Below are 27,596 nucleotides of genomic sequence, written 5' to 3'. Positions count from 1 at the left end.
AACACCATTTGTTGAAAAATTTTCTTCTGAAGTGGTTGAGTTTGGTGTGTTTTCAGATGTTGATGCAGCATGTGATGCAGAAATATTGTTTTCAATTGCTGTAACACGAGGATTAGCCTTGGTTTTTCTGGCTGGTTTTCTGGTTTTGGTTACTCTAGTTGTTGAAGAGGTTGAAGAGGTTGAAGAGGTTGAAGAGGTGTTTCTTCTATTGGAGTTTCTTGTGACAGCCATTGTTTCTAGTTGATGTTGATTTAATGATCACTTGTTTTATTTTATTCGTGGTTTTAACCTGACAGAATATCCTCTACTGTGTGTATATAAGGTAATTCCGATGTTCTATTAATATACATATAATGTTACAATTAGTGGATTCTTGATTCTTCTTATAGTTGATGTGAAATGTTGAGTATTGATGAATTGTGCATAATTGGTTATTCTGGTTATGTAATACCTGACAAAAAACGTAAGCGAGATTGAATTCGCGAAGGTATGGTTGATGGTGATTTAAGGAACGATCAGGGGAAATCTAGAGGCTCTATATATGTTGGTGTTGGTGAGCTGAAAGGTCTCGTTTGTGCTCACGGTGCTAGTAGATCGAGGTCTGACTGTTTTTGATCGTTACCCCATGGGTTAATTTCATCTCTTTGAACAGGAGTGTGAGATGAGAGGTTAAATAGTTAGGCTTCCAGGTACCAACGCCGAGAATCACTATTATAGGTATATGAATCAGCCGTGAGAAGTAGGCTGGAGATACTAGTGTCGAGAGTCCTCAGTGAGGTTTACACCAGACGTTGCAATGATAAAAACGTTGTTTATTGATCAACAGAACCATCAGGTGTAACAGATTCATATTTCTCGAATCCATATTCTTTTTTTTTCCGGATTTTCGAAACTTATAACATTGTAGACATAATTGTTGACAACAGCTAAATTTAATAGTCATCGAGGTGCTCTTCTTCAAAAGAATTCAAGCTACACTCTCATTCATATCCTGCTGATCACCTTTTCAAAAATCATGAATGTTTTCAAGCGTGCCTTCTCCACAACTAAATATCTCAGATCTGCTATTTATGATGGTACTGCTTCATCCTTAGGGAAATCAGAATTCAATGAAGGTTTACTCTCAAAAGACATCCCATCTGTCAAGCTGGCATACGATTTGATCAATGAAAAATCAAACACCTCTAACCCTAGACCTCCTGTTCTCATATTGCATGGTGTTTTTGGTTCCAAATCAAATAATAGAACAATAGCTAAACAACTCAATGCAAAATTGGAAAGAGATGTGTATTGTCTTGACTTGAGAAATCATGGCGAATCACCTCATAATGAAAGACATGATTATCCTTCATTAGCTGCTGATGTGGAAAAATTCATAGAATCAAACAATTTGGGTAAATCAATATTGGTTGGACACTCAATGGGTGCTAAAGCTGCCATGGCTGTTAGTTTAAGAAGAGGTGATTTAGTGGAAATCCTGGTTAGTGTTGATAATTCACCAGTTAATTTACAACCATCTTCATTATTCCCAAAATATATCAATATATTGGAAAGAATAGTTTCAAATAAAGAAATCAAAACTTCAAAAGAAGCTGATCAATATTTCGCAAAATTTGAAAAAGATCAAGTTGTTAGACAATTTTTATTACAAAACATTAAAAAGAATAAAGAAACTGGTGAGTTGGAAAGTAGAATCCCATTAGAAACATTGAAGAATGCATTAGTTAAAGGAAACATAGCAGCATGGGAATATGATTCAAATTTTAATAGATATATGGGTCCTTCATTATTTATAAGAGGAACAGTTTCAAAATATGTTCCTGATGAATATATCCCAGAAATTGGTAAATTTTTCCCTAATTTTGAAGTGCGTGATATTGAAGCTGGTCATTGGGTTATGGCTGAAAAACCAAAAGAAACATTAGATGTATTGGTTGATTATATTGAAAGAAATGAAGATATATAAGCATGATGAACTAGTGTTTAACGGTCTTAAATTGAATATTCATATATTAGATAACATTTTTGGTCAACACATACAGTTTTATTGTCAAGAAAAATTGTGCATCCAATTGCAATTCTTAGCTTTCATATTGGGTACCAAACTTTAATCCATCCAACCTAAACCCCTGCCTTGATGAACTTGTTTAAAATTTAAAATAGTGTCACCATGATCTGGTAATATTATAGTACAATATATTATATAAGGTGTTTAAGCTCGTAAATTACTTCATCTTTCAATTGACCTGTCTGAGACACCATTCATCAATTGTACCAAAATAGCAAATTTTACATTGATTGAATCTTGAGCTGATGACATGTACCTATGAGATCATCATTAAATATAGAAACAACTCAAGAACAACGGCCAATCAGTATGTGTACGAGGTCCATAGCAGCTCTAGTACCCACAACAATATAATGTAAATTAACTATAAATCGGCCTTATCGCACGTCTGTGCAGTAGTGTTATATACAGCTTAAATATCCTGATTTGCTTTTCGTAAGTAGCCTTATTCCATTCAAAATTGAATTAACTGCAGCTTATAAATATGTTGCAGTATCATTATATATAAGCTGCGCAATGTAGAAATCAATTAGAATATAGCAGCTGAGTTCATTTCAATCGATTACGAATATTGTAAGAATAGAACGCATACACCTAGTAATTGTCGGCGCGTGTATAAGGTGTAAATATTACGCGTAATTGACAAACCCTGGACAATAACCCACGTCTTAAGACATTAAACACTCATCCTAGAGCTCTCTGGCTTATATTCACCACCCAATGGCCATGATATCATGAAGATTTTCACAAGAATATTGAACGAATCTACGAAGTTCTAAAGGTCTCAGCTTCGACATATTTCCGCAACTACATAATTGAGCTCTTGATTAATCGGATAGTATCTAATTGTTCTTATTCCTTATACCTATGAGTCTGTAGTGGTCAATGATAAACTACCAAACGCTCTGACAATATCCACAATAGTATATGAGAATCGAGATTAAAGCTTCTAGATCCTCAGCTATTCTCGTAAAAACACATATGTATGTGTGTCCCAAAAGGGCAATCTGCGTTCTATTGAGATGTCAATCAAATTTAAGAATTTGAGCGTGTACAAGTTTTTGGACAGGCAACTTGGTACAAAAGATGAATTTAAACAAGGAACAAGATCATTTGGATCCAGATTCCAAATTCAATATTGCATACCTGATACAGTAGTATCGAATCGATATGATTACAGGAACAAAAGAAGGTCATTCTCTCGATATCTCAATGACTGATATCACTTTATGTTGGATCATCGAATAGTAATCAAGTAATTGAAATGTCCCATGTCTAACTCAACGTTTGTTATTTGTTCTGGAACACACAGTTGAGCTTTCATCATCAACTTTCAAGACAGTTGGCGATCTCCTAGATTCCTCCAGCCTCCAGGCCTCTTGTCACCTGTGTGTATAACATCTTTCTTTGTTCACACTCATATGTGAAGTGTGAGGTGTAATTAAAATTTCAATAAAACTAGTTGGCACTCATTTTTCAGAAGTCTCGATCATTCACTACAATGCTACTAGGTACTTTTTAGTGAGCTAATAACCAATGCGCTGGGAAGGTTTCACTAAATGTTGATGAATTTGATCTCAAGAGTCATGTAGGACTTGAGACAGTACTCATATCTTTTTATGATAAAGCTGTATGATCTGACATGAATATGAATTATTTTGGCTGACTTACTTCTGAATTTGCATTAGGTTTAAAATTGCTATCAGCATGTAATTAATGTAGTTACAAATTACAATATATGAGAAAAACCAGTAGACTACAACATTAATCTGATAACTAATTATCGAAGGCAATATTATATAACTAGTGACCCGTTGAACGTCACCTAGATCATTAATAGAATTCCTAGGATCACACACCAATATTGGTAAATTCATGAAAGCTGAAGCAGCATGAATTTGATCAGTTTGAAATCTATTCTAGCAAACACTCTCTTCTCAAGCCGTTCATGACAAGCAATAATTTTCCATCTACGTATCAAGCTGATACTGTTGTTGTACTACACCGACTCGAGTATTTATTACTCGTCTTTCAACTTCTATGTGTGTAGTTGCGTTGTAACTTGTATGCTTTTTACGAAAAGCGTTGTTCTTGATGAGATCGAACTTGAAGTTTGGGGACAAAGTTGACGCCAAGCTCACGAGTCTCTATCAACGCAAGTCGTGAAGTTTGAACCCTATAATATGCACTAGATAGTCCTCCCAAATGTGACTGAAGATTTAATTTTACATTTGAAATCTTGGTACCTCGGGTAAAATACGCCAACAGGTAGTTCTATGTTGATTTCTATATTGTCTATATGGTAAGTTCTGCAACCACACAATTTACAATACCACTACAGATCATCCAGTCCGAAGGTTGTATTAAAGTTTAAAATTACTTGAACAAGTTGTACAATCTGTACTTTTGTTCGAGGTGTATAGCGTTACAATGACCATGGACTACTTTCCATGTACTGGTAGCTTTTAGAACCACCGTTTCATGAACACTGGTACGTCGTTAATTAGCTGCTAAAACCATCTCGTGAGCGTTTCGCTCTATCAATACATATTGGACGTCGTTTAGGGAGCAATATGCTCTTGTTCACTTTTCGTGTCGACATTAATCATCATCAAACCTCTTACTTCGATTCAAGATGTTTGAGGATTTAACTGGTGAACCCAAGGAATTACTGGTCAACATGTGCCAGACTGCCTGATCTAGATACTTGGGATGGCAAGCCTCCAACGAGACGACGACATCCATAATATCACTAGTGCAGTAAATTCTTACAATACTCATAGCCACTTTACTTTTGCTCACACAGCTAAATCAAATATTTAAAATTCAGCATCTCCAAAAATCATCGACCCCCTATTAATTAAAACAACTTCTAGCTAGTGAAGATTTTTTTATAATTCACGTCTAGGGCGTTCAATTACCAGAATTTCAGCGCGTGTTTTCTTTACAAACGGATTTGAAACAAAACAAGAGCTCACTCTTCCAATTCTCATGCATACATTCTGTCCAACTGCTTCCAATATAAATCCATGAGCGCCTTGCAATTCAGAAAGCTAGGTTTGATTTTGAACCAGGCAATTTGACGTTCCATATGATGAAAATAAAGTTGATTGAGTGAGTAATGCCTTTCTAGAATCAAATCTAACAATCAGCAAGAAATCAACTTAATCTATACTTAATTATTGGTATGACTTGACTGTAATTTGTATGGAGATCTTTATAATTTCAACGCACTGTGCGTTTGATAAAGAATTTTCTCTAGGAGGCTCCAGCAGAGACAAATGCAAGCTTATGTGTGGAAGCATTTGAACAACGCTACCAAAACCGTTAGCCTGGGTTGAACAAAATATTCTGTGGTAGATTTTTAGATATGGTCAGGAATATGATCCGATATTTAAGCAAAAGTGAGGGGCATTCAATTAGGCTAAAAGGATTAAGGATCTTTCAAAACTTGTAAACTCTTATTGTTGTGAAATTGGTTTTCTTGAGTTGTTCTGTGTGCACTTGGTTGGAGGTTGTTGCAAGTCGCGAAAGAAAGTTTACGAGTTCAATTGGGTCTCTGGCCTGAAGTGTTTGTGTTCCAGGATTTGAGTTTTTCATAGACATCATATCTTTGTGTCTAAAAAAAAGGGATCTTTTATTTGTATGGCAAAGGTACTATATGGTCTTGTTGTCGCTGTAAAAGCTCCTAATTTGTGTAAATTGCAACCCAAACAAAAGTTATTGGATGGATCTATCATCTATCATCCTGTACTGCAATCTGTCCCTCGTAAACTCAAAAGTTTACCACGCTTGTTTTCGTACCTTCGCGCGCTGACAGCTCACAATCCGTTTACGGCCCTTTATCGAACGCAAAATAATTTTGAAGTAAAAGACGTTAGAAGCTGAAAGGTACCCCTCGCTGAAAGCTATTAGTTTTGAAATATGATTTGGGATTTGAGAGTCGGTTGAACATGTACTATGATGGAATTGTAAATTAGTTGGTTGCACTAAATTTTACGTGTAAAACTGGATGATGAGAAGACTCACTTGTTAAGCTGGGTGTCCACTGTCTAATTGGTAAACGTCCTCCACAGTTAGATGTGTTGTCCACTCAATACTGTCCATAATTATAGCAGAGTTTGCCTAATAGCCGTTTTTCAATGCTCATTACCTGTAGTGGTCCACATTTTATTGCCTGTAGGCGACGTCGCGGTCTGTAATTACTCTGTAAGTGTAACGTTTATTATTTAACGTACTTCAATATGTTGAGGGCCCACCAAGCTCCAAGTTCCAAGTTCCAACAGCTGGTTGATTCTTGAACCTTGAAGCAATTTAGTCGTTATTAAAATTGAGCAGCTAGACGTAGTTGTCTCTGGCTGATCTAGTGGAAAGCCGCACGCGTAATATCGAATTGATATTTCAAATCTTCGTGAATATTATTAATCTTGAATGAAATACAATAATATATCTAATAATTTGTGTCGACTGTCGAAAGTGTTTTACTCGTTCAGCTGCTAATGTCATGAATAATTGACGTACCTCAATAAACAAATCCATATATAGTCGAAACAAGCAATCTATATTATTGGCAAAAGAAATTGTTGTGTGCTGGTTTATCACCAACTCCGCTCTTATCATGAGCTTGAGCTGGAGTTCAAGCACCGCCTAGCTTCCTAAACAGCTTCATGATTGTTATATATAACAATTAATGCTAGGTAAGTTTTTTCTATTAGTCGACTTGAGTGCCAGGATAATTATACTATGAGCTAGTCGAATTAGAGTACAAGTTCATATGTATCGTGACCCAGTCCTCATGTATAAAGATATCTGGCTTTTATACACGTCTATAATTAATACTGCGTCAGCTAGACATCATGGCTACTAGTATAGTACTGTACTAGATTGATTTAAACGTAGGAAGTGCGTACTAGGAACCAAAAGTTACCTAGTTAGTACTGAATATCTTGACGTTGAGTACAATATTCTTTATAACGTGGTCCAAATTTGTTTATAAAGTATCAACATTAAGTTACAACATTCAAGTATCAAGCTTCAACTAGGTTGTGTTACGTTGTAGATAGTAACACTGTACACCTAACACATGTCACGAGTCACGACTCACAAGTACACTTCCCAAAAAATCAAAGAAAGTTGACAGATCAAACTACGTGTAATACACATAGACGTGATTCAGCCCAACTGGCCGTTGATAATTTTTAAATAGCTCACCTACAGATCATGACATGAACCAGTTTCGTTGCTTTGAAATCCCCAGTAAATGTTCAGTGCAGGTTGAAATGAGGTTCCAGAATCCTCAGATGAGCTGGCACGAAATTAAAAAAAAAAAGGAAGGCACTAAGTAAAGATGTGTGTGTATATTGTGTATTTCTTTAATCTACACATGAACAAGTCCATGTTTATTGTTAGCAAAAGGTGAAGCTTCAGCCTCTTCTAGTAAGATGATGAGCATTGTATACGTAATTGTCGAAGCAGATAGAATTAAGGTGATCCTGGGAGAAAAGAGTGTCTAAAGTTCACAGCGTCAGCTCAACTTCCTCTGGTAGAAATGCGGCCAGGCCCTCTTTCCCCTATAGCTCAGGCAAGAGCAGGGGATCCTTGCCTAGGCCTAGGCAGGGCGGGGCCCGTCTGGTAGGCTCCAGCCAGAAAGTTAACACAGAAGTTCAGGCTTGTCTCCAAAAGTCGACCGTTAGAGTTTGAGGGCAGCGCGCAAGAGACATTAGCGAGTCATGCATACGACTGCATTCATGTGCCTATATGCCGGGACACAAAGCATCTTTTTTGTCAGCTTTCTGTTTTTTTGTAAAAGTTTGAATTTACTTTTTGTTTTTGCAGCGTACCATGTAGTGAAGAACTTGTTTCGAGTTTATCAAAGCGAATGATTCGAAGCTGCTCATAATCATGTAAGTCTTGTATTTCCCTTCATGTAAAGAAGCAGGTGAGGAAAACTCGAATATAAGTCTCAGATTATCCCCAATTTTCCAAAGTTCATGAGTGGTAGGGTTTGCATACATCAGATTTACATCCTGTGATCAAATCATATATAGCCATATATAGCCACTGATTTCACAGCTTTGCAAACTTACAGAACAAAAGCAGGCATCATTCAACAACGCATCCAGTTCCACTTCAATTGCTAACTGAAAACTCATATCATACCTAGGCAAATTATTTATTGATCCATATCTTACGTCAAAGATTGATATATATATAAACTTATAATTGTTTACAATGGAGATTATTATGCCTGTTGGCGGTTCTGGTTACAACTTTAACAACAATCTTTATTCAAGTCAGGCTATAACAGAACATAATTCATCAAGTACAACTGATTCCAACAGCTCTGCTTTTGATTTCAACAACTACAGCATTAGCTACCCAAGCAGCAGTAGCTCCCATTCACAAATCCACCAAGCAGATCACCAGCGATTGGGTCAAAGCACTTCAATGCCAAACCAATCAAACAGATCAAAAGAAAATTTGGACTATCCAACTAATGAACAGACCAATAGCAATTTCACTAGTTCAGTTCAGTTCAATCAACCAAGATCAGGGCCTTTGAGCAATTCTCAGGTGGAATACTCTTCTTACAACTTTCAATTTCCTTCAAACTCTTATCAATCCAATGATTATTCAAATTATAGTCAACAACAGCAACAGCAACAGCAACAACACTACCAACAGCCAAGTCAACCACTTCGTTCACCGTTACCTCCAGCTCAATATTCCCAGGTTCAAACACCTACAAATGTTCTTCCACAAAACCAGTACAATTCAAACTTTCTATACAGCTCTTCACACGATCAAGAAAGTTCCAATGATCATCCTCCATTATATCCACCTCGCAACTATCAACAACAACATCAAACATCATATTTCCCCCAATATTCTGAAAAGTCAAAATCCTTCACATTTAATGATCCGTTTGCAAACAGAAGTCGCCCTGATGGGAAATTGGAAGAATTCACCGATGATGATGTGCAAATTCTTAAATCATTGTTATTCAATGGTGAAAAGATTAAGTGGAAATATGTCTCAAGTAAGTTGGCCAATGTCACTGGGAGAAGAGCAACTTCAAGTGCTTGTTCCAAAAAGACTAGAGAGTTGTTCCGTTTACCTTCTGAAAAAGATTGTGGTGATTTAGGTACAAGTTTACCTTATGTTATTCATAACTCATGGAAATCTTTAGAAAAAGCATAGATTGATGTGGAATATATTTGAATAATTTTGTATAGCATGGTGGTGTTCTCTTGGTGTTTTGTGGTTTTTGGTGGTTTCTTTTAATGTCTTTGAAATGAGCTATGTTTTGGTTTTAGTCTAGTTTGATGAAATACTTAAGCTTATGATATAGATGAATTTGAGTCCTTTTGGGGGCTTCAATCTCTCTTCTAATTATTTTTTTGTTATATTGTGATATTATGTTGTTTACTTATGGGCGTTTATTGTGTTTATGTTTATCAAACCTTGGTTGACTTTCATTATTGTAGTAATTGTCTGGTTCCATGGTTTGTAACTCGTTCTTCCCAGTTAGTCACGTGCAGATGAATTTTCGCGAATTTGTTGATGAGTTAAAGTGAAAAAGCTGAAACTATCCTTCTCCCAAATGTAAACAAATATATCGTGAACTTTGCCAAACGTATAGAAGACAATCACGATGGCTGATAATGACAAACCTTCTGAGCCGGCTTCAGAGATAGAGGCTTCTTTACCTCCAAATACGCCTGAAAATCCACAACCTACATTGTTTCGTGTTGAAAAGAGTGACTTATATGAACACACTCAACACATTAGAACGTTTCCCAAAAACTCTGATGTTAAAGCCCCAGTGGTTGGTGAATTTCAAAACCTTGATAAGTTAAATGACACTCGTGATGAATACGAATGTACAAAAACAGATCCTAAAGGTGAAAAGAAGATTGATGAAAATGGGTTTTTGCTGGGTGGACGTAAATATATCATTACAACATTCACTTTACCAGGCCGTGGGAAAAAATTATATGTTTTGGGTACAGAGGCTGCTAAGTTTTTGAATCATAGAGATGCTTTTGTCTTATTCAACAGATTCAAACAATTATATAAAATAAAGGCTAATGACGAAGAAAGAAAGTTCTTGGAAGATTGTAATTTTACCATTTCCAAAATCAAGTCAAGATCAGTTGCAGTAACTACTGCTAAGAATTTGTTTATGTTATTTGGTGCTAGAATTGTCAAGAGTGGTAAAAGAGTGGAGGATGATTATTGGGAAGATGCCGCAATAGAGCAAGGGTTTAAACCTACAGATCAAGTTTTCCCCTTAGAGAAAGGTAAATCAGAAGTGGTGAAACCAAAAGTTGCGGCTCCAAAACCTGTTCCAAAAGTACCAAAAGTTAACCTTGTTACTCCAATGCCCCCATTAGAGGACAGAAGAGATTATTTGCTGGCGTCAAGTAGTGGAAATCCTGCCCAAGCTATCCCAGGCCAAGGTATTACTGGTGGTATAGAGTTAGCTACTGTTGCTACAATACCCAAGTATAAACAAGATAGCACAAATACAGTGAAGCACAGAAGCATACTGAGTACTTTGAGCTCGAATAATTCAAGCACGTCATTAGCATCACAAGCTGCTGCTAACCAAATTCCAATAAATGATGCTTTTGCTGGTGAGAAATCTACTGGTGGGTTGCCTTATTATAACTCGAACGTTTTACAAAGAATAATGGATGAAGATTCTGAGAAAATTAGGGAAATTGAATATTTACATGGTACTGTGGAAACTAATAATTATATTTCTTTATCAAGAAAACCTAGAGTAAAACAATGGCAATATTACTGGCAAGTTAAAAGTGGAGCACCAATAGGGTTATTAGAAAGTCAAAAAGATGAATATTTCAAAGAACAAGAGGAATCTCTAAACAAAGTCCAGGAAGAAACAATTTATAATGAGTTTCTGTATTGTGACCAAGTTATCAAAAAGAGAAGAAAACCAAATCCAAATTATTTAAACCATGGAAACATAAATGGATTGAAACCTCCATATATTGAAAAAGAACCTACACCAGCCCTTGAACAAGCAATGCCACAACATATTGCTCAACCATATGGAAGTGTTCCCCAAGTTGCTGCTCAAATGGGTTCAACTACACAACAAGAATACTATCAACGAGCACGTCCAAATGATCCATATGCACAGTACACAGCAACAGAGAGAGGTATACCTCAAGCAGCTACAGCGCAACAGATTTATGAAGCACAAAGATCTGGAATACAATTTCAACGTTAACCTTCAAGTAATGAAAAATGAATGTTTATTTAGTTAATTTCACAACAATTTACTCTTGATGTCGTGACGTAGTCTAAAAGTGAACATTATCAACAGAATTGTTAATATCAAAATTGGAATGATTAAGAATTTCAATCCTGAAACTAATTCAGTGATTGGGTTTTCTTGTTTTTCCTTTTCAGAATAAACCAAGAATTGAATATTTTTACTCAATTCCTCAATCGAATGTTCATTCTCACGTAGTTGATTAACGTTATCAGCTGCAACCTTATTTATGGTTCCTGTTAATGTATTTATCTCACTTCTTAATAATCTTTCCAATGTTGCAATTTTGGAATCAAATTGATTTAATGTTGTTTCCAATGAAAGAACACGATCACTCAAGACTTTAATTTTCAATGTGTAATCTTCCAAATATGATAAATCAGCCTTTTTACCAGATGAACTAGTGATGGATAATCCAGTCAACTTAATTTGAACAAAGTTGTTTAATAATTCCTTGTTTGAAAGTTGAATTTGATCAATTGTTGATAGCAAGTGACTTAATGAAACATCATCAGTGGTGGAGACTTTGTCTTCTTTTGGTTTCTCAACTTTTCCCATTGGTTTACCATCTTTGTCCAATTGAACGTATTCGGTGATAACTTTTGGTTGAGTAGCAGCAATGTTTTCATTGTCCAATACTTCACTTAAAACACCACCATAAGTCTTCAATCTTAATAATTCGAACTGTTCATGTTGAGAGCCAGTAGAAGCACTAAAACCAACCTTATAATTCTTTGGAAGTTTGACTTGTTTAGTCCTCATGCATACTTTGTTATCGACTTGAACTGTCAAGATACCATTATAGTAAACCACTCTTAAAGTAAATGGAACTTGTGAATCTTGATATGCAGCTAAGCATGAGCCAAATGAATTTTCATAAATTTTATCGCCTAATTTGCTGTAATCGACAGTACCATCATTTAGATAACCACGAATGGTACTACCAGTTGGACCATCACTATCAACAACGATGTTCAAACCTTCAAATTTACCGGGGCCTCCAAAAAATGATGTGTCATCATTGTGTTCAGCGATATATCTTAATGAGACACCACTGTTTGTCTTTCCAAAAGCACCAGTACTTCTAATAATTGTTTCAATGGTCCATGAATCATAAGAAAGTTCTAAATCATTAGTTAATGAACCTTTGGTGTTTGCTTTAGGAGTGAGGATCAATCTTCCGTTCTCAAAAGTGGAGTCACCAGTAATATGCCAGTCTAATTCATGTTAGTAAAATATTTCGTAACTTGAAATTGTAACGATATACACACTTGGTGCTAGTAGCTTCTCAAGTTGAGCTAGATCAGGAAGTGACAGATCATCATCGGTCAATTTCTCATCTGCTTCAGTATGGGCCGAAACGTAATTCCCTAATACCAATGTGGCACCTAGAATCCTACTCCAGTTTATTTTCATATCTGAGAGTATTAATTTTGCTGAGTTGGGAAATTAAATATTATTGTTGTTCCCTTTCATCATCATCATCGACTTCACTCTTCGAGCTTTTTCCATCAGTTTTTTTGTTATGGGGACTCAACTCATAAAGAAGTTGTGAAATTCTACATAGATTAGATCCAAAAAATAGTAGTTTCTTATATTCAATTCTGTGTAGCTTCATTGCACTCTGTACACTCTGGATCACCATTATTTGAGCAACTTGGAGCTTCTTCTGTCACCAATTTACCTTCATTTTTGTTTGATTTGTCAACATGACCCAATACTTCATCTGGAAACACTTCATTACGGATTTTTTGTTTGAGTATCTTGGAGTCTGGGAACCCATCATTCTCTTTTCTGTCCCATACTTGTACACTTGGTGAATTGGTATCTTTTTGAACCTCTACTCTAAACACACCAGACTCGTAAGGTATTAGGGCAACTTCACCTAGTTTATCACCAAAAGTTGATAGCAATTCCTGTAAATACCATGCTGCTCTGAGGTTCCATTTACATTTGGTGCAGAATTTGATTGTAACTCTTGGATATATGATTTCTGACATGATAGCTGTACTTTATATAGCGAGAATTATTCAACTAAAAAGAAAACCCTGTATACTGATGATTCAACGTAATCTGAGCTGGTTAGTGGCAATGGTGTGTTTGTTGACGTTTCGCGAACGAAATTAATACACGTAAAATTTGGGTCAATGTTTCATGGACTAATGTTCAGAGAAACTGAAAAGCTTGAACGAGAGATACTTCTCAAAATATTCAACAAATTGGGAACTATTTGCCACATCCGTCACAAATGCCTTCGTTTGCTGATAGCTTCTGGACTCCAAATTACTCCAGCGGTAAGTACCCATGTTGAACCCAGTACAGCGGATAAAAATAGCTAACATTTTGCATAGGTATTGAAGTCTTATTCACAAAACTGAACCAAGGATGCATTGAAAATGATGAATTCATTAACCTGTTTACTTCACGTATGGATTATGAGTTTGATTATGGTAAAAAGCTATCAGCTCTACCAGATATCCATTCTCCAATGAAAGGTGGTTTTGATAAAGACGATGGTGCTAGTTTGAAAAATGCTTTCAAAGGTTTAGCCTTAGAAATGGGCAATGAAGGTGATTCACACCTTCAAATTGCATTGAATATCAAAGAAATGGTTATTGATCCTTTTTCTAAATGGAGTCAAGAACATAAACAAAGAATTGACTACTCTGAGAAAATATTGAAATCTAGTCTAAAAGTCTATAAAAACAAATTAAAAGCCGTTGAAAAGATTCAAAAGAAATACTTTAACAAATGTCGTACTTTAGAATCAATCAAATCTGGAATGACTGAAGAAGAAATTACAAAAGAGTTGAATAGTATAGATCTAACTGATTCTCAAGAACAAAAAGGCAAATCAAATCCTAGTGATGCTGATGGAGAAGAATATGAACCATTGGTTGTATTAGGTGGTGTTGAGTATGGTAAAATTGGATTGAAAGAATTGATTAGATCAATGTTGACTGAAGTTCCTCAGGGATCTTTTAAAGTTGCAATACTAGGTGTTTATGAACATGTCTCCACTGGTTCTTCAATTGTTTCATTTCTTCAGCAACAATTGGGAATTACAAACATTGATAAATGTGAAAGATTTGGAAAAGATCTCATCACCAATGGGTTTATAAGACATGTTAATGGTGTTGGATCAAATTTTGTTAATAGTAGCACTTTCCAATATCAATGGAAATCAACAGCTTTCCAAATAGCTGATCTACCTATCAAGAAAAATGAAGCTGATGATGACGATGAAAATTTAAATAATAGAAAAGTTTCAAACTATATTGATGAGCTGAAAAATGCAATTTCATATGAAGAAACAAGTTTAAAAAAAGTTGATAATGATGTTAAAGAGTTGGATGCAGCTTACAAAATAGAGGTTGCAAAACTAGATAAGATTAGATGTGATTTGGAAGAATTGATTGTGGATCACTTATCATTTATGGAAAAATGTGAACTTGATCGTTTACGTGCTTTAAAGAAAGTTTTATTAGATTTTTCAGCTTCTATCTCAAACAAATTGTCAAACATCAAAGCTATTATTGATAAGATAATGATTTATGAAGAAACTATCAACCCTACTGGAGATTTAATGTTTTTATTACAAAATTATCGCACAGGTTCGTTTGTTCCAAATGTTGTGCTTTATGATAACTATTACGATAGTTTCAAAGATCAAATATTTGGTGTTGACTTGGAGACACGTTGTAAAAATGATAATAAGACAGTCCCGGTTATAATTTCGTCGATCCTATCATACATGGATAACATTTATCCAGAATTGCCAAATGATGATGTTCGTACAAAAATTTGGTTAATTCCTGTTAGATTACAAAGTACACATGCACTAAGAAGTGAGATTGAAAAGTTAGGAAGCACAGGATTAACACCTGAATTCTTCAAAAATTTTGAACCAGAAGTTATTGCTAGTGTCTTGAAGTTATATTTGTTAGAATTACCAGATTCAGTTGTTCCAAATGGTCTTTATGATCTGATTAGATCAATTTATAACCAATATGGATCAGAATCAGAATCAAAAGAAAGGATTAATGGTATTACTAATGTTTTGAAAAATTTGGATAGATCTAATTTATCAACATTAAATGCTATCTGTACACATTTTACAAGACTGATTAAAATATTGCTGGAAAATAAGAATGAAAATGAATCAAATGGTTTAGCTTCAAGCTTCCAAAATGGTATTTCACAAGAATTTTCAAATTGTATTTTAAGACCAAGATATCAAAATAATTTAAGTTTAAGTGATAAACATAGTTTTAGATTTTTCCATGATTTACTTGAGCATAAAGCTGAAATATTCAAAAATTTGAAACCAACAGGTTCAATTAAGAAAAATAAAAGTGTTTTAGCCGGTGTTGAAGAACGCATTACAAGATCTGAACAACTAAGCAGACAAAGTTCCAAGTTACAATCAAGACTACAACAGGCTGTAATAACAGGATCAAGAAGAGTATCCAATGAAGCAAAATCTAATGAAAGTGACCATGTTAGAAACTTGACTCCTCAAAATGACAATGAAAAAGAGAACAATAATCATTCAGAAGAACAATCTAATGCTGAAAATCCTATAGTAATTGAATAAATATAAATCTACATCATCTTTTTTTCTTAAAATCATTTCAATTTTATGTATTATAAGTCTTCATTATCATTATAAACGTTTATCTTTTGTTGTTCTTTAACTAAAGTCCCAAATAAGTTTCTTGGTTTGTAATTTGATTCTTCTTCTGTTAATTTTCTAATAATCTTTTCACCTTTTTTGTTAATCAGAGTTATTTCTGTTTGTTTTGGTAAATTTCTTTTAATAACAGGTCCTTCTGATGATTTTGTCATAAATGGATTCACTAATGGTTTCCTACTAATAAACTCATCTTCATCATCATCAGCGTCACTCAAGTCACTTGGGACTTCATCATTCCATTTATTAATCAGCTTATCAGTAATCAATTGAGCACCTGGTGTTTTATTTCCAGTTTCTAATTCTTCTTCTTCATCAATTTCAAATGTCAGTTTCCTTTTTGTCTTTAATGAAGAAATATCATCATTATCAAGTGTAGATTTCCTTATTGGAGATACTGGATAATTCTTTGAACGACCACGGCCTATAGTGGATGGAGTTGGTGGGAACAGAGTTCTTTGTGAAGTGGTTGCACCTGCTAGATTTATAGCTTCACCCAATTCTTTTCTCTTTCTTGATGAATGTCTTGGAGTTGGACCGGGAGTTAATAGAGAGTTTGGATTGATTTGTGTAGGAGGGCTTTGAACAGCTGTAACTTTCTCCAATTTCTTACCAAATGGTGTCTTTGGAGTATATGGCACTGATGATCTTGGTTGGGTCTTCACACTTGGTGGTGTTAAAGGTTGCATTGTGATTTATAATTAAAAAAGTTCGTGTTTGACCAGCAAGACACAAAAGAATATGTGAAGATTGAAAAGTAGCAGCAAAATGATATTAATAATAAAGGGTGTGATTGATTTCAAACTTATACCAGATCAGATGAAATGTGTCAACCTCTTTTGTTGTTGTTTTATATAGATGTACGTTTCAGTGGAAAAAAAAAAGAGGTTCTTTGATCTTGATTTTATCACGTACAGGAAATGGCTGGTTATTTAATTTTTTACGCGTCTCTTTCCCATTTTTTTTTTTTGTGGTGAGAGAAAATGAGATCGGGGGTAATTCACGTGATATTGACCGGACTTATGAAAAATTGGAATTATCATCACCGGGTAAATTTGGTATTTTGCGGCGTTCTGTCACAAAATTACTATCTTGAATTTGATCATTACAACTTAACATACAATGACCCATTGGTTTAAAGAAGCCTTTGACATTGGGTCACGGTGCCGAAGCATCAGTTTTTAGGGTCCAAGGAAAATTTCTCGCTAATTGGTTGGAGACTAGTGGCATATGTAATCCTTCAGTTGGAAACTGAGAACGTTTGCTTGATATTATGAATAGCTTGGAATGATTTGTGATGTTATATGGCTTTGATCAAGTTTAAGGAACCATTATATCATCTCTGGGAGAACTTCAAATCTGTATCTAGGTAGATGTACGCGTATGAGACCCTGTTCGTCGACTAATTAAATGGTAAGAGCTATATATTTATAACATAAGCGGCCTCGCAACTGATGATCTTGAGGAACCATATCAAGCAGCTAGCTGAAACCCAGACGTTACTAGGTATGAGTTGGATGGCTTCTTTCAACTTCCAGATCAGATAATTTCCATTGAACTGCCAATTTGTACATGAAGAGCTAGTTGATATCTTGGATACCTGCAGCGTGCCAAAGTTTGATCTCATATATGATATGCCATGAGACTTGAGTATATCAATATTACGGGCGAGGACGGTGAACTTAAAGATTTGTATAACGTATATTTAGTTTAAGCTTATACTTTAATGTGTTTCAAGGACCAATACTGCTCATTTGCTAGTTTGATAATACAGCTATGTAAGTTGTAACTACATTTCTAAGATACGATGGAAGCGGGAAGTCATATAACTTAACTTTGTAATACATTTAAACTCGGAAGTCTCCTGTACAGTACAATTTATGCATAATTGAGGTGATCATGTTGATCGATATTCAAGATCTCTAGAGTCTATACTTTAATCGTGATGTAGTACGATACGCTATATTGTTGTAACATTCTCGAATCTCCAATCTCCAGGATTCAGATTGTTTTTGACGATTTTGATCACAAGATGCCTTGCGTACCTGCTGTGGATTTACACAAGATTTTGTTTTGATAGGACTCTTGAAATTTAGATCCTAAAATCCAATTGTATTTTGAATCCTGAAATCAGAAGGTCTACTGGTATTCATCTGATGCCGAATGGTTTGTACAAAGCTCAAAATGAATCTCCAGCTGATAAAAAAATACACAAGTGACAGATTTCAAAAGTGTTGCCGTACGAACGTTTTTTTTGTATTTTGGCGCAATCACAGAGAATCGAGATAAAACATTTCGCAAAATAGCGGTAACCACACTCATCGTAAAATCTTTTTGCGCTAAAAACGTCTAAACTGGGGAATCCACATTGCGCAATCAAGGACAATGAGCCTTGGTTATAGATAAGGCCCAATTGGATGAAAATTGTTAGGCTTTGGTTGAAGTTTTTAATTATTTATCCATAATTTGGAAGCCTATAGAGGTCTTGGGCACTCTTGGTTTGTCTTGACTCTTATTTTTCGACGTTGTGATTACTGTTCAGTATTAAAATTCATCGTAATCAGAAGATCTCCACTCTAGACGTTGACTGCCGAATTCGCATGATCTGGGCTCATTTCTAGTAATATTTTCTTACAACGTTCTTTTGCAACTTTTCGCAAAGAAAACGTCAAGCTAAGCTTGACTTCACACGGCACTTTCCAAGAGTCTTGTAATTTTTTTAATCCATCTTTCACTTTGATGCCTCACCTCAAGACAATTGGATCAGTCGGACTCACAACACTAGAAGCCTCATATTAACAATAAGTTGGATAAAGCAGAAGCAATAGCCCCTCGCAAATATGGGGAAAGGGAATATGTGTATAGTCAGTCATCAGCTATCCAATTACTTTAGTATTTCTATTTCAGCTCGACTCATTCAAACTAAATCCTGGACATAAAGGGTCCTCGAAGCTAATATAATGGTCCCAGTTTGACGTTAACAATCCTACAATCACCAAACGGTCACTCAGGTTTTTGGCCATGTTATCTTCTTATCTCTAACTGTAGCTTACGCTTCTCGTTTGAACAAAGATCGGATGGTTCGTTAAATTATCAGAGAACTGCTGGGATTCCAAAATGCTTTTGCGCCATAGACGTGCATTTATCAACCTGCTTATCATGCTTTTTTCTTTCGCTCAGTTCTCCATGCACCACCGTAGGGACATGATAAGAATACCTGATTGTTTGAAAAGAAATTCATCTACACAATATTTTTGAATACTTGAATGATTTACCAATTGCAAAGAGTATTTAAATCGTTGGAAATCCCATCAATGTCTTGGAGTGAAAGAACTTTTCATAGTGTCGTATAACATACATTCAATTAATTATGTCTGACTTAAAGAATAAAGAAGTTGTTAATTCAACTGACCCAGAAGTTGGTGATTCCTATTCAGTCACCCATAATGAACCACTTGAGTCAGGTTCAAGATGGCAAAGATTTAAAGATTCTTTCAAAACAATGGAAGATGAAGAGATTGACTCCTCGAATATGACTGATTTGGAAAAAGCTATTGCAAAGACTGCTAAATCTCCATTACACAAATCATTGAAAAATAGACATTTACAAATGATTGCTATTGGTGGTGCTATTGGTACCGGTTTGTTTATCGGTATGTATTGTCTTTACTGTTTACATGTTCTAGCATACTAACATTTTATATAGGTTCTGGTGGTGCTCTTAAAACTGGTGGTCCAGCTGCTTTGCTTATTGGTTGGGGTTTAGTTGGTACTATGATTTACGCTACTGTCCAAGCTCTTGGTGAATTGGCTGTTACTTTCCCAATTTCTGGTGCTTTCAATGTCTATTCAACTCGTTTCATTGATCCTTCATGGGGTTTTGCTATGGGTTGGAATTATGCTTTACAATGGTTGGTTGTTTTACCATTAGAATTGGTTGCTGCTTCAATTACTATCAAATATTGGAACTCTCACATCAACCCTGTTGCTTGGGTTGCAATTTTTTATGTTTTAATTGTTGCAATTAACTTTTTCGGTGTCAAAGGTTATGGTGAAGCTGAATTTGTGTTTTCCTTTATCAAAGTTGTCGCAGTGATCGGATTTATCATTCTCGGAATTATCCTAAACTGCGGTGGTGGTCCACAAGGTGGTTACATTGGTGGTAAATACTGGCACGATCCTGGTGCTTTTGCTAATGGATTCAAAGGTGTCTGTACTGTCTTTGTTACAGCTGCTTTCTCATTTGCAGGAACAGAATTAGTTGCGCTTGCAAGTTCTGGTATGTTTTTCTTTTTCCATGCTTAATTTTGAGTCAGTCTTACTAACAATTTTTCTTTAGAAAGTGCTAATCCAAGAAAGGCATTACCTCGTGCTACAAAACAAGTTTTCTGGAGAATCACATTATTTTACATCATTTCCTTGACTTTAATTGGGTTATTAGTTCCATATACCGATGAAAGATTAGGTCAAGGTTCATATAATGCTGCTGCTTCTCCATTTGTCATTGCTATCCGTAATGCAGGTATTTCAGGTTTACCATCTGTTATCAATGTTGTTATTATGATTGCCGTTTTATCTGTTGGTAATTCTTCAGTTTTCGGTTGTTCTCGTACAATCACTTCATTAGCTGCTCAAGGTTTCGCCCCAAGTTTCTTTACATTTGTTGATAGAAAAGGTCGTCCAATCTTTGCTGTTTTATTATCATTGTTTGTTGGTTTATTATGTTTTGTTTCAGCTTCTGATAAACAAGGTGATGTTTTCGATTGGTTATTAGCTCTATCAGGTTTATCTTCAGTTTTCACCTGGGGTTCAGCTTGTTTTGCTCATATTAGATTCAGAGCTGCTTTGAAACACCAAGGTCGTGACCCTCATACTGAATTAGCTTATACTTCCCAATGTGGTGTTATCGGTTCATGGTATGGATTTATCCTAAATGTTTTGATTTTAATTGCACAATTTTGGGTTGCTGCTTTCCCATTGAAATCTAAATCAACTGCTGATGGATTCTTCAAATCTTACTTAGCATTCCCAGTTGTTATTGCCTTTTACATTTTCCATAAAATCTGGAAGAAGAACTGGCGTTTATATGTCAAAGTTTCAGAAATGGACTTGGATACTGGTAGAGCTGAACATGATTTAGAACTATTGAAAGTTGAAATTGCTGAAGAAAAAGCATATATCGCTTCAAAACCATTCTATTATAGAGCTTATCGCTTCTGGTGTTGAGAGAAGAATGGTGTTTCTTTATAACTGGTTTATAAGAAAAAAAAAGCCCTTAAAATGGGATTAAATAGTTTGTTCTTTTGTCTTTATGTCTTTCTTTTGTGTTGAAATGAAAAATAATTAATTTGAGTATTATACTTTTTGTAGTGTTGGCATCTAAACCACTGCCAATTGTGAAGGGTTTACATGGAGAATAGTTATAGCCTATAGATTTTGCTACCCATCTGCTACATATCATTGTGGTCCTATTTTTTGAAAGCTCTTCCGCTTTCATTTGTTCGACTTGTACAATTACTTGATCGAGATAGTGTACAATGTTTGGCTCCAAGTCTGCAGGTACTTGTTGAGAAATCACTACAACTTCATAAATTCATTAATCATCATAAAAGCGAAGAAGCTAATTAGAACCTGGCTTGAACTTGTTGAAACGGTCATGAAAGAAATTCCAATGGTTCAAAATAAATTGTGCACAAATTTGGCCAGCTTTTTTCTTATTTGTTGAAAGTGCCTTAGCAATTGGGACATTATCAAGATAACATGTGACTTGAACATCTGAATTGTTCAATTTATCAGTTTTGTATTCAGCAGGATTGATCCTGCTTTTAATCAATAGTTGATTTAGCTTCTCTTTAGAAGAAGTATCAATAGCAGCTTCATCAGTAACCAATGGACATTCGAAAACAGAATCACTTGCTTGTTGTAACTGACGTTGATAATCTTGATTGACCAATCCTTGAGGATAAGCTGCGGCTGGTGCACCATGTCCTGCTTGGACAACAGCTTTTGATTGATCCATATAAGGTGAATGACCCATTGCCAGGTTTGGTCCTGCCATATTTGGCCCTGCCATTGGTGCTGGAGCTGGATGGTATGATCCGTATGTTGGATATGTAGGCTGAGGAGGATAACGATGTTGAATATTTGGATCTGGGACATGTGGTGATAATGAAGCCTTGTTTCTTGATTCATTAGCTTTCTTGATCGATTTTTGGGCCCTATCAATCAGCTTTGTATTTGAAAGAGCAATTGTTGAAGCTCTTGCTTCTGAATTTGCTAAAGAATCAGAACTGCTTGTTGCTAAAAGCATATTTTCATTTGCATAAATTTGAACAAGATGTATTGGTTCAAAATGTGTACTAGTGAAAACATGTCTAAATTCAATATTCCCATGACCTAATAGAGAGCGAATTTCATCTTTAGCATTGATTTTCAATTGAATTTTATCATCAAATTGCATCAATATTGGTTCAAGCAAGATAGTCAACCAGTTTTTTATTTCAAATTCTAAATCATTTGAATTGAACCCAAATTGAGAAATCAATGCACCAACATAAGCAAAAAAAGTTTCATATGGAATAACTTTCAAGTCCAGAGGCAACTCATATAATCTTGCCCAACGTGAGGCAACTTTATGGTTATTTGCGTATACTGCCAATTTTTTAATATCACGATCACCAAATCTATGCATCAAATATTCATTTACAAAATTTTCATAATAGCTTCTGCCCAGATCGCTATAGTTTACCAGTCCTCTATTTCCTTCTATGTCTTCTTTCAGTTCTTGGTCTTCAATATCTGGTATTGGCGGCAAAAAATATTCAGAATTCTTGATGAAATTATCCATAATCAAATCATCTTCAACTTCAACAAAGTTATGCTGGTAATTCAAAATCTCATCAAATATATCAAGTTTCCCAAGATCATATTGATTCTTCAATTCAAGGCCTAATGAAACATCATGACTTTCTAATAAATACAAGACTCTTTTGTCTGTTGTAGCTTCTTTAAACTGCTCGATTTGTTGTTTTGAAGGGTTCGCTATTATACGCTTAATTGACTGACTAACTTGGCCAGCATTGAAGGCAATTGAAGCAATATCATCGGCAGTTGATTCCATTTCTGCATCCCTTATACGTCTTCTTGAAACGTCAATGATAAAACTTGAGATTTGGTCATCATTCATGTGTTTTAGATCAGTCATTCTTGATGATGAGTGGTGTTATAGCGCCTTCTATACTGATCTATGAAGTTCTATTCTTAGTATAACTCATTCATAAGTATAAATCATAGACGGGTCATGATCAATATATATAAAAGATTTCATGGTATCAGCATCTTGATCATACAGCTGGTCTTTTTTTTTGTATACAATAACGTTTATTTCACTTATACTCATTTACAAATTCACTTATCTAAAAAAATTGCACTCTAATTTGTGATTCTAATTGAATCTTAGATGCATCAAAAAGGCTAATAAAGCTGTGTCACAACTGTTTTCTATCATTTCAATATTTCTCTTCTTGTAATTTACGATCCAAGGTAATAATTCTTTGAATTGTATTTGTTTATTTGTGATTTGGCGAAAGTTATCATTGTTTGAACAGCAGCATCATCAAATTTAGGTTCAATTGAACTCCATCTTCTTTGAACTCTGGTGTTCCAGCTGGTCAGTTCGGGCGCGCTCGGCCTGGTCACATGACTAAATTTTCAAACGTAATTAATGAAGCAACATTATATGATACAAATATAAAAAATATATACATATATGATTTAAATCTTTCAAAGTTTGTAATGATGTATAATTTAAGTATAATTTCGAAGTTATTTTTTGTTTTTGTTTTCGAGTAAATTTTAACGACGTACTTATCTCTAGTCTATAAAACAAATAAGGGCATACCAATCTTCTTAAAAAAAATTTTCTTGAAACACCCCTAAAATACATCCAATTCATAGATAAATCAGTTTCATCAAGATTAAACGATTTTAATATACATATGACCTAGCAAAATATGTTGAATAAAGCTGTTTGAAAATGAGAATTTCGAGTGAGCGCGCGCCACGCGGTAATTATCCTTCATTTTCTTCGACAAACAATCAGAATTTAATATATTATAATTATTTACCAGTAAAATTATATTATGGATTAGCTTTTTATATGTATTGATCATGATAAGAAGAAGTACGAGCTAGCTATATGTTATTGACAAATCATTTGGCCAATCCGGCGCGAATATCCGAATAGACACACGAAAAATTGACAGACAAAGAAAATTGATTGTAGTTTTTTCATGATGAACCAACAACACTCAGGCACTTATCAACAACAACAACAACAACAAATAGAAGTTAGCGTTGGTGCACGATTTCCAGCAGCTACAATATTGACATGATAAATTCTATCGACAAAAAACAATTGTTATATGTAATATAAACTCCAAATTAAAATCAACAATATACCAGCTATTGACAATTACGAAAAGAAAGATGAACTAAAATAAAAACCACCAAGGAAATACAGAAAAAAACAACTCTAAAAATTTGGAAAATAGAGGACTTAAAAGACCCAGTCCATTATTCTTTGTTTCAATGATCCTGGATGTTGACCTTTTTGTTCCACGGACTCCAAATAAGCTTGTTCATGCATTTCAACTTCTTCTAAACCTGTAATTAAATCAGCTTCAGCAGATCTAACTCTTTTTGTTCTCTTGATTAATTTATAAGCGACGAAAATCACAAGATCCAAAAGAACCATCAAGTAATAAGTCAAAAAGTTTTCAACTGACCAAGAACCTGGCATAAAGACAGTGTAACCTAAAGCACCAACCATACATCCAATGATAACCATGGCAAAATAAGCCAAATAAGGTTGGAACCATGAAGTGTATCTAAAAGCTTTTCTATCAACACCTTGAGCTTCACAAGCATAAAAGAAACCCAAATAGGTGATGCACATGAAGAAATAATTCAAGATTTGAGCACCGGTACATAAGTTAACAATCCAATTCAAAACTTTAGCAGCTGAATCACCTAATTGTAACAAGGATAATAATGAGAATAAGAAGGCAACACCAACACAGAAGACTGGAACACCAGTTTTTGTACAGTATTGCAAAAATTTAGGAGCGAAACCTCTTTGTGAAATGGCATATAAGGATCTTGAAGAACAGTAAACATAAGAGTTACCAGCACTGAAAGCAGAACTAACACAAAGAACATTAACAATATGAGGCAAAACCTTAATGTTCAAATTGTTCATTGCAATGATATATGGAGAATAAGAACCATTTGAAGTGGAACCAGATGAAGCCAAAAGTGTCAAAGTTTTATCATTTGATGGAACTAGAATACCAACAGATAGAGCACCAAGAATGTAAAAGACAGTTAATCTGTAAAAAACGGTTCTAAAAGTACCAGCTAAAACTTTTCTTGTTTCTTGACCAGCTTCACCAGCGACCATAGCTAAATATTCTGGACCAACAATAGTGAAACAAGCTTTGTTTAAAGCAGCCATGAAACCATGGAATTGACCCATTGAGCCAGTTGTTAAAGTTTCCACTAAAGGACCTGGATGTTTCCAGTAACGGAAACCAAAAGCATCATGTTGAGGATTACCACCAACCATTGTAACAAAAGTGAAGAAAATCAAACCAATAGCCAAGATGACTTTACCAATACTTAAATAAAATTCAGATTCACCAAAATATTTAACAGCAAATAGATTCAACATTGTATAAATGAAGATTTGAATACAAAATGAAATCGCTGGTGAATAATCGTCTCTCCAATAATGAATCATACCGTTAACAGCAGTGATTTCAAAAGGAATATAAACACTAATCATAATGAAATAATTAAATCCAACAATAACTTCAAAAGCTTCATCAACACAACGTCCAGCCATTTGAATAAATGGAGAGGAAACTGGTAAATAACACACCATTTCACCAATAGATGCAGTAACAATGAAAATGATCCCAGTCCATATCAAAAATGCAAGTAGTAAACCAAGTGGACCACCATATAATAAACCTGTTGAGATTGTAACGAATAAACCAGTACCAATAGAACCACCCATGGCGATCAAATGTAATGTTCTTGATTTTAATGTACGATGTGTTGAACGATAACCTGTATCATATTCTTGAATACTTGTTGCTTCATGTGATGAGTTGATGTTATGAAGTGAAACTTCATCAACTCTTTTCTCTATATCACTTTGCTTCTCACTATTAAAGAACGCCATCTTGGATAATATATTGTTAATTCAATGTATTTGATGTTTAATACCCAGTGGTGTACGTTTGAAAAAATTCAACAACTGCAAAGAAACAACTCGTGTCAACTATTTGGGAAGAGGTACCTTTCCATTGTATTTATACTGGATCAGCCTCGACGACTTTTTTTGTATTGTGTACATCAACAAATGCTAAGTGTTGGTTGTGTACAGTGTACATTCACAACTTGTATCCATGCAGCACTGATTAGATAGATCGCGAAGAATTTTTATCTAAATGAGAGCATCATGCATGATTACTTGTTTATCAAGCTTCAAATTCTTTTTCATGACGAAGTCAGCCTAATAATTAATTAAATTGACGAATTAAAACTCTTCCAGGGCCTGCTTCCTGCGTTCATGTCTGTGCTGTATTTTTGATCATGATAAATTTTCATGGCTTTTTTTTGAGCTTCGATGATTAAATTTTTGCTGTTTTTGACTATCTCGGCATGGGCCAACATCGCTGGGTTCTCGATCCACATTTGGATGGTGATAAGCTGAGGTTGTAACTTGTGATAAGCAGAGAGCAACGTGAACGGGCCTATGTAGGCTCATTGCAGAGAGTAGCCATTAGACAAGAATCAAATTGTCAGCGTTATAGTGATCTTTTTGATCAAGTTGTCAACGATCGAAGGATACGAGAAGACTGAATACCTCGAAAAAGAAAGAAATCGAATTTGCGGAGGGCTTACGAGAGATGAAATGATTGGCTAGTTGACTTGGGTACAAGGGTAAGCCAGGGCATCTAGGCCATTGAAAAGTACTCAATGTTTAATCGATTTGACAGCTCCAAAGTTGTTTGTTTGGCGGTGTTCCATTCCTAATTTACCACATGTATTATGAGTCTTTGACTCGAAATCACGAGTGCCTGGCCTATGTGGATCTATTATCTGATTCCAAGGTAGATAAGTTATCTTTATTCATTGTATTGTCAAGTCAATTTCTTGAAGGCTGTCAAGTTGGCTACGTACTCTATCTTTCATGCGGCAGTTTGAGTGCCTCTTTGGGAAATAAAATGGTGGTCATTGAATGATCAAGGTTGTTGTTCCCCGTGACTGAGAATTTTGTCGAAGAAAGCTTTTTGGTGTCATCGTAGAAAACTTTTTCTACTCTTGGTGAAGTCCTTGAATCTGATTGGAAGCCTTGTAAAGGGATCAAAGAAACACCGCATAATTTAGTTTTGTACTTGCCAGGGTGAAGTCGTTACAAGCACCAATGTTGTTTGGGTTAAATTTCATAAGAAATCATGCCT

General features: G+C 35.1%; 10 protein-coding genes across 10 annotated transcripts; 5 read left to right on the top strand and 5 right to left on the bottom strand.

Moving 5' to 3' along the window:
- Window positions 1–1,015: 1,015 nt before the first annotated feature.
- On the top strand, window positions 1,016–1,966 carry WICANDRAFT_76171 (uncharacterized protein; the record flags this gene model as incomplete). The annotated part of the gene is made up of 1 exon (XM_019184336.1): window positions 1,016–1,966. The coding sequence occupies one exon, from the start codon at window positions 1,016–1,018 to the stop codon at window positions 1,964–1,966; it is 951 nt and encodes a 316-aa protein (XP_019041199.1).
- Window positions 1,967–8,299: 6,333 nt separating this feature from the next.
- WICANDRAFT_60063 (uncharacterized protein) lies at window positions 8,300–9,268 on the top strand (the record flags this gene model as incomplete). Its single annotated transcript, XM_019182932.1, has 1 exon — window positions 8,300–9,268. The coding sequence occupies one exon, from the start codon at window positions 8,300–8,302 to the stop codon at window positions 9,266–9,268; it is 969 nt and encodes a 322-aa protein (XP_019041198.1).
- Window positions 9,269–9,722: 454 nt separating this feature from the next.
- Window positions 9,723–11,327, top strand: SWP82 (Swp82p; the record flags this gene model as incomplete). The annotated part of the gene is made up of 1 exon (XM_019185339.1): window positions 9,723–11,327. One exon carries the CDS (start codon window positions 9,723–9,725, stop codon window positions 11,325–11,327), a length of 1,605 nt encoding a protein of 534 aa, XP_019041197.1.
- A 39-nt stretch (window positions 11,328–11,366) lies between these two features.
- On the bottom strand, window positions 11,367–12,788 carry WICANDRAFT_76168 (uncharacterized protein; the record flags this gene model as incomplete). Its single annotated transcript, XM_019184335.1, has 2 exons — window positions 11,367–12,589; window positions 12,644–12,788. 2 exons carry the CDS (start codon window positions 12,786–12,788, stop codon window positions 11,367–11,369), a joined length of 1,368 nt encoding a protein of 455 aa, XP_019041196.1.
- Window positions 12,789–13,072: 284 nt separating this feature from the next.
- Window positions 13,073–13,348, bottom strand: WICANDRAFT_22463 (SelT/SelW/SelH family protein; the record flags this gene model as incomplete). Its single annotated transcript, XM_019180946.1, has 1 exon — window positions 13,073–13,348. A coding segment is annotated over one exon (276 nt), but the record flags the coding sequence as incomplete, so codon positions are not given.
- Window positions 13,349–13,620: 272 nt separating this feature from the next.
- On the top strand, window positions 13,621–15,969 carry RGD2 (GTPase-activating protein RGD2; the record flags this gene model as incomplete). The annotated part of the gene is made up of 2 exons (XM_019181056.1): window positions 13,621–13,666; window positions 13,724–15,969. The coding sequence occupies 2 exons, from the start codon at window positions 13,621–13,623 to the stop codon at window positions 15,967–15,969; spliced, it is 2,292 nt and encodes a 763-aa protein (XP_019041194.1).
- Window positions 15,970–16,019: 50 nt separating this feature from the next.
- On the bottom strand, window positions 16,020–16,754 carry SIC1 (cyclin-dependent protein serine/threonine kinase inhibiting protein SIC1; the record flags this gene model as incomplete). The annotated part of the gene is made up of 1 exon (XM_019184334.1): window positions 16,020–16,754. The coding sequence occupies one exon, from the start codon at window positions 16,752–16,754 to the stop codon at window positions 16,020–16,022; it is 735 nt and encodes a 244-aa protein (XP_019041193.1).
- A 2,681-nt stretch (window positions 16,755–19,435) lies between these two features.
- Window positions 19,436–21,291, top strand: WICANDRAFT_27123 (amino acid permease GAP1; the record flags this gene model as incomplete). The annotated part of the gene is made up of 3 exons (XM_019181339.1): window positions 19,436–19,718; window positions 19,772–20,344; window positions 20,405–21,291. The coding sequence occupies 3 exons, from the start codon at window positions 19,436–19,438 to the stop codon at window positions 21,289–21,291; spliced, it is 1,743 nt and encodes a 580-aa protein (XP_019041192.1).
- A 394-nt stretch (window positions 21,292–21,685) lies between these two features.
- WICANDRAFT_76163 (uncharacterized protein) lies at window positions 21,686–23,269 on the bottom strand (the record flags this gene model as incomplete). The annotated part of the gene is made up of 1 exon (XM_019184333.1): window positions 21,686–23,269. One exon carries the CDS (start codon window positions 23,267–23,269, stop codon window positions 21,686–21,688), a length of 1,584 nt encoding a protein of 527 aa, XP_019041191.1.
- A 1,353-nt stretch (window positions 23,270–24,622) lies between these two features.
- Window positions 24,623–26,311, bottom strand: WICANDRAFT_26096 (uncharacterized protein; the record flags this gene model as incomplete). Its single annotated transcript, XM_019181228.1, has 1 exon — window positions 24,623–26,311. One exon carries the CDS (start codon window positions 26,309–26,311, stop codon window positions 24,623–24,625), a length of 1,689 nt encoding a protein of 562 aa, XP_019041190.1.
- Between the last annotated feature and the right edge of the window lie 1,285 nt (window positions 26,312–27,596).

This window comes from Wickerhamomyces anomalus (genome assembly GCF_001661255.1).
Source record: "Wickerhamomyces anomalus NRRL Y-366-8 unplaced genomic scaffold WICANscaffold_1, whole genome shotgun sequence".
Classification (NCBI taxonomy): Eukaryota; Fungi; Ascomycota; class Saccharomycetes; order Phaffomycetales; family Wickerhamomycetaceae; genus Hansenula; species Hansenula anomala.
The sequence above is the reverse complement of the archived record's forward strand: the minus strand, read 5'-3'. Positions and strand labels throughout refer to the sequence as shown.